At 37.8% G+C, this 6,000-nt stretch overlaps 1 protein-coding gene across 4 annotated transcripts in view; it reads left to right on the top strand.

Annotated features, from left to right (window-relative positions):
* Positions 1-203: 203 nt before the first annotated feature.
* The window catches only part of LOC121941839 (phospholipid-transporting ATPase ABCA1-like), a 40,733-nt gene continuing 34,936 nt past the window's right edge, over positions 204-6,000 (top strand). For 2 of the 4 annotated variants that reach the window (XM_042484737.1, XM_042484734.1), the window contains exons 1-3: positions 204-350; positions 4,120-4,228; positions 5,585-5,678. In XM_042484737.1, the coding sequence (XP_042340671.1) occupies positions 4,163-4,228; positions 5,585-5,678 (160 nt within the window). In that variant the 5' untranslated portion in view covers positions 204-350; positions 4,120-4,162. Of the gene's footprint in view, positions 355-3,598; positions 3,699-4,119; positions 4,229-5,584; positions 5,679-6,000 lie in introns of those variants that run through there. The other 2 variants (XM_042484736.1, XM_042484735.1) reach the window with 2 other exon arrangements.

Genomic DNA, 6,000 nt, shown 5'->3' with positions numbered 1-6,000 from the left:
GCTTTAACCCTAATTTAAAAAAGCGCCACAGTGCATTAATGAGGTGTTGAGGTGCTGCTGGCCCTTTAAGAGATGTTTTGACTCCGCACGTGCTTGCCTTATATGGGAGCAGCATCAACAATGACCGTTAGTTACCTCTGCTGCCGCGCTCATCTGCTCCGCTCCGCATCGAGCAGCGCTATAAAACCCTGCCGGAGGAGAAAAAAACAGTTTTGTCAGACACTGAGACACACAGCGGCGGAGTAACAGTGGAGGAGTACACTTTATTAATCTTTTATAAGTTGTTCTGGACGAAGGTTCTTAATATATGAGAAGAGAAAGAGTGGGAATTAACACCGTTCAGGACCAAGGTTGGTGAGTTTTGAGGTTTTTTTTTGGGGGGGATGGGAGTTTTGGGGGGGTATGAGTTTCTTTGTTGGGTCAACAAAGAGATGTATGCTACCTTGTTGTCGTTAAAACTGATTTTCATATCATTGTTTCTTCATACACTGTCAGTTCGGTGTCCTCTATTGCTTTGAGTAATTAAACGTTGAGAAGAAAAAAAAATAATTTGGCGTTGAATGCTACCTAATTGCAGGTCGGTGTTTTTCCCCATTTTAACTTTGCAAAACGATACAGGAATGATTAGAATAATGTGTTGAATGGAAGTTTATTGTGTGAGTCAATACTGTTGTTTTGGTGAAATGACAAGTATTGTCATTGCTGTTTTTTTGCACTTTTGTCATCTAGTTAAGTATCATCTTCAACCGTGAGCGAGGACCAGTGTCAAATTAGCTATAGTCAAACACAGAGCTTCCGTTTAGGTATTAAAAAATAAAAGCCTCGGCGTGTTGACCGCTTTATGTGATATAATTTATGACGATTACAGTTGAAAATGATAAGTGGAAAGTTAATGTTTACATTCTATTTTACACTTCTTTAATTTAAATTCATGGTAAAACTATTTTTAAAGTTACAGGCGAGCAATTAGCAGTTCTTAAAAGCAAGTATTTTCAAGTAACATTTGTTGCACCTTAATGCTGAAAGCACATCCACCTCCATTGTAGTCCCATTTTGGCTGACTTGACGCTGCTTTGGATCAGCATCGCGAAGCTGAATGACCGACAGTAACCTCATTTCATTAGAACAATGAAACACAAGTAACATAAGTATAAAAGCCAGTCAGACATGTGATGAATTTTGACATCCTATAATAGTGTTGACATTGCATCGCTTTGGGGGAAAATGCCTGTCAATGGCAATTAACAGTAACCTGTTTTTTCATTTCTTACATGTGTCAATGCTGATTCTTACAATAAATGCGGGTTCAGTAATTTTAAGTGTTTTTATGAATGTGCATGCATGCAGTGATGGTGCAGCGTCGACGACATGCGTTTGTTTTTGTTTTCAGTCCTTGTTTGAAGAAGCTGCTTTTTTTCCTTTCATGTAAAGAATGGACGGTCTTCGTCGTCTTTTTTGTCACTTGAAAAACGCACACTGTTATTCTTTTGATAGGTTTTGCATTTTAAATTATTTTTCAAGTATGTTCGTAGTATATTGAAGACAATGGAGTTGAGACAAAAATCCTGTATGAATGCGATATGACACGTGAGCGCGGATTAATGGTAAACAAGTATAAAAATGAATATTTCTGTGGGTGCCACTAGAGGCGCCCTGGCTCTGCACCATTTGGGCTGCTCAACAGTCAGCGGAGTCCCTCTTATTCTGCATAGTACGACGTGTTTTCACCACAGTATTTTATCGAAATCAGACGATACATGGAGGGTGAACTCGTCAAAGAAACGTCTTAAGCTTCTCAGATTGAATGATTGCGGAAAACATCTGCAGGATCGAGCTGATACAAGTTAGATGAAAATCGGGTCTTTTCATTGGTAATAAACATGTAAACATGGTGTCGTGTTAAGATACCAATCCACAAAGGAAGGTGGATTGGTATATATAACGTACATGGATTGCCAAACATTGTGGTATAAGTAAGATGAAAGAAGACAAAAATATATAAATTGTGTTTTAAATGTGTATGTTGTTGTCAACCACGTGTACAGTAACATTACAGACCACATTAAGACAATGTAGGTGGTGTTTTTTTTGTTTGTTTCCATAATCGTTCAAGAGGGACATACTGTATGCTTGTTACATCACCTGATCTGTTTTAATAATTTATTTTATCAAATGGATAGGTGATTATTTAGTAAATATCTGTTTGTTTAAATTGTGTGATTTAGTAAGTCCACAGCAGGTATTTTACATTCTTTGTCAATGAAACTGTGGAAGGTATGCTGTGACTGCTGCTATTTAATCAAGCGACTCATGGAGAAAACAGATGCACTAGTACAGCAGATTTTGTACACGGATCACTGTGTTGTTTGTTCATCCCAAAGGTCCTGTTGGTTTTTATTGCAACATGACATACATTCCATTGGGTCTTGTTTTGATAATCACCCTGTTGTCTTTTTGGCAGTCCCCATTGGCAGTTATTCAGTGTTTGTAAAGCATATATTCTGACGTGATGTTATAGATTAGTTTCACCCTGCCAGTAAGTGAAGACTCCTGGGGAAGTGGTTAGATTTCACTATGGTGTCAGTATGATTGCATTAGAGATGGTGTAAAACCAAAGATAACTTGCTAAATGATTCGATTTGATCAGGGCTGGGCTTTTTTTTTAAATCCATAAGCAAATGATCAGTAGAGAGCATCATGTCTGAACATCACCAGATCCTTGACATTGTTGTGCTGATGGCATCCAATCAGCTTCAATGTATAGAGGGCATTCAGTATATTAAACAAGAAGGCCTTGTCCCTTTGTTTGAAGATTACTTAACCACCAAACTCAAGGCAACAGCATTAAAAATAGTAACTCTTGTTGTAAAATACTGTATGGACTTTACACAGGGATGTAAGCAAAATTTTCCTCATGTGCTATAAAGCATGACGACCTTAATAAAGGAGTGAAGGGTCTCAGTCTTGAGTGGCTGACCTGATTTTAGCTCTTGATGGCCAGGTGTCCTTTCTCAGAAAACAGGATTAAAAAAATTAGCTTGAAAACTCACAATTTCCGATTTGTGGGTTTTATTTAGCATCCAGATAACAAAGTAATTCTTGTTTGGGAAAAAGACATACAAAATTGCAGAAAACGTTGTGTGTGTTTAGGCCTTCATTCTGGAGTCTAAAAAAGCCTGAGCACAAATCCAAGGACTTATGTATCCAGACATCGACAGAATAAACAAATGAAAAAGTGTGCGCCCTTAAACATTATCATACAAGATGAATCATGTACCATTTTGTAAAAGAAAACAACAAAGCCCTGTGTCTAGCAAATCACTGTAAAGGTATATCTGCTTATTAGATTACTTAAAGTAAGCCCACTAATGCTGTTTAATCAGGGGGTCGTTTTGTTTAGATCTAACAATGGGGGGTAGGGATTTTTTTGGTAAAATAGACATCAAATGTACTACTGCATGTGAAACTGAGGCGCTAACATGGTGAAAATTGCTTGTGAAGAAAGGATTAGCACAACTTTGACCCCGAATCTGCCCACCACCCACTCGTCCTCCCAGTTAGTTTATCTTGACCTTTGGACAGATGAGTGTGCATCAAGTGGACCTGAGGCTGCAGTATTTTCCTCAGTCATCAGGCGACTTCATTTGCTGAGTGTTGCTGTACTTTTATCTGTGTTTCAGAACAGTTTTGTTCAACAGGTAAATCCTTTGTTGTCACTTTTTTCTGCTAGTCATGATTCTTTGTTTTTAATGGCACTTTTCTGTATTTTAATTTTTAACAGTTTTTCACGCCTTATTGTGGCACAATCAGCTGGAGGTTACAGCCACATTTGGTACAGTTGCACACATTTGGCTATAGTTTGTTGATGTAACGATTTTCGGTTCTGTTTTTACGTCAGTTTTGTGTGTCAGTGTTTGTGGGATTTTATTTACTTATTTGTTTATTTATTTTTGGAAGCCATGTCTTTTTCCACAGTAACAAAGCTGCAGTTTGTTGACAATGTTTAATCTGTTTTTACACTGCGGAAAGTGTCTGCTGACTTTGTGTACTAGTAATGCCTGTTGTTCATGTACAAGTTTGCAGAGGCTGACCTATTATTGTGTCTTTTGGGGTCCACAGTGAGGAGCTGGAGCGGGCTCAGTGAGGTTGGGAAGACGTCAACATGTCCGTCTCCACTCAACTGGGTTTACTGCTTTGGAAGAATTTCACCTACCGACGGAGACAGACTGTAAGTAGGAGTGCCTGAAATTACCGACTCATAAGAACAACAGACTAGATGAAACAGTCAAATATTTATTTTGTTATTAGTTTTATCTGTTGTTGTTTTTTAATTCATTTAAAAAATATATATTCCAATACTAATGATTATTTCCCAGAACAGCTGTATTATTTTCGTTTATTTGATATTTTTTAATAATCAATAAAAATATAAATCTTTATTGTATGTTTACTCTCTTACAAGTCTCAGTATCCCATACTCATGTATGCTGCCAGGAAGACTTATTAGCTTACGTTTGGATTGTCCTCACGTTAGAAGTTTGTTGTGCTAATATTGCAATCAAGCACATTTTTGATGAGTTCACAAAATAAGACTTAGAAAGTAAAACAGAGGGGTTCTTGTTCATTTGTATAATTTTTCACAACATTTTCTTAAAATCAGATTTTTGTTTCCAGTACCACATGACTGGTGATAAGGGCATTACAAAGACTTATGTCTTCTCTCCTAAATATGCATTTTCTAATGCGTATGCAGCCTACAAATGATGAAAATGATGTAATTCTCCTGTGAGCCACTTGCACTGAAAAGCCTTTCAGTTAACAGATCAGTGAGTAGTCAAAGATGTGATGATGACACATGTACATGTCAGGCCCATGATTGTCCAGTTACCGTCTTGTGCTGGTTGATGCCCACACACTCCAAGTTATGTAAATTAAATTCATTTCCGAGTTGTAGCATAAGGGCTCTTTATAAGGTAGGAGGCTCATTTGCATTCAATTATGCCATTTGCCCATCCAGCAGAAACCCTTCCTTAAAGTGACCGCTGTGGCTGCTTGACTTTAAGTCCAATTACTTCCAACAAAAGAATACAGTGGGTTTTCTAAGACAGTGTCTTTATTCTTTATCCCTCTGCTGAATGTCTGCCATGTGGGGTAAGGCTAAGACACAGGCAGCTGAAATAGAGGGACCATATGGAACAGATGGACATAGTCCTCTAAACCCTGCAGACCTCTCCCTCTGTCTCGCTCTGTCTCCCCCTATTAACCCATATACTTTACCCAGACTCATTGTGGGATTAATGTTTATAAAGGACGGCAGCTGACAGACCCCTCCTCAGACACACACACACACATACACAAACACAAACAAGCAGAACTCATTTTACGTGTATTTTTGGGTTTTTTTTGTCCATACCAGTGTAGATGACCTCAGTTGAACTGAAAATATACCCAAAAAACTGCAAAGCACAAAGGAAAACTGATTTTGTAACTCATGTCTTTCACCAGTTTTTGTTTCCCAAGAGTGTAAAGCCTTGTTTAATTTGCATGATTAACTTCTGTCATCATGTTTGTCTTCCTTTCTTAGATCCAGCTGCTGATTGAGATCATCTGGCCCCTATTCATCTTCTTCATCCTGATCTCAGTCCGAATACATTATCCACCCTACGAGCAACATGAATGTAAGCAGACAGGGAGATAGTGAGGGAGGGTGGGACTTGACAGATTTTTTTTTTCACTTCATTCACTTCTAATTCAAGAATTCAGTTTCAGTGATGGCTTTCTGACTTCAACCAATTGTCGTTTAAAAAAAATGTGTAAATGTAATATCAAAAGTTGACAGCTGAGTTCTTCAAAACAGCAACATCATACACCAGAAAATTTGTGATTTTTCTTGCAAATTTATAGCCATTTCATATTTACCTCAAACACAATGGATAATGTTTGTAAATGCTTCATATAAGTCTGTTTTTCAACTTTTCTAAGAAATAGTCTATTTTTAGC

Source organism: Plectropomus leopardus, chromosome 4 (assembly GCF_008729295.1).
Source record: "Plectropomus leopardus isolate mb chromosome 4, YSFRI_Pleo_2.0, whole genome shotgun sequence".
NCBI lineage: Eukaryota > Metazoa > Chordata > Actinopteri > Perciformes > Serranidae > Plectropomus > Plectropomus leopardus.
Note: the sequence above shows the minus strand (reverse complement) of the source record. Positions and strands in the feature narration are given on the sequence as shown.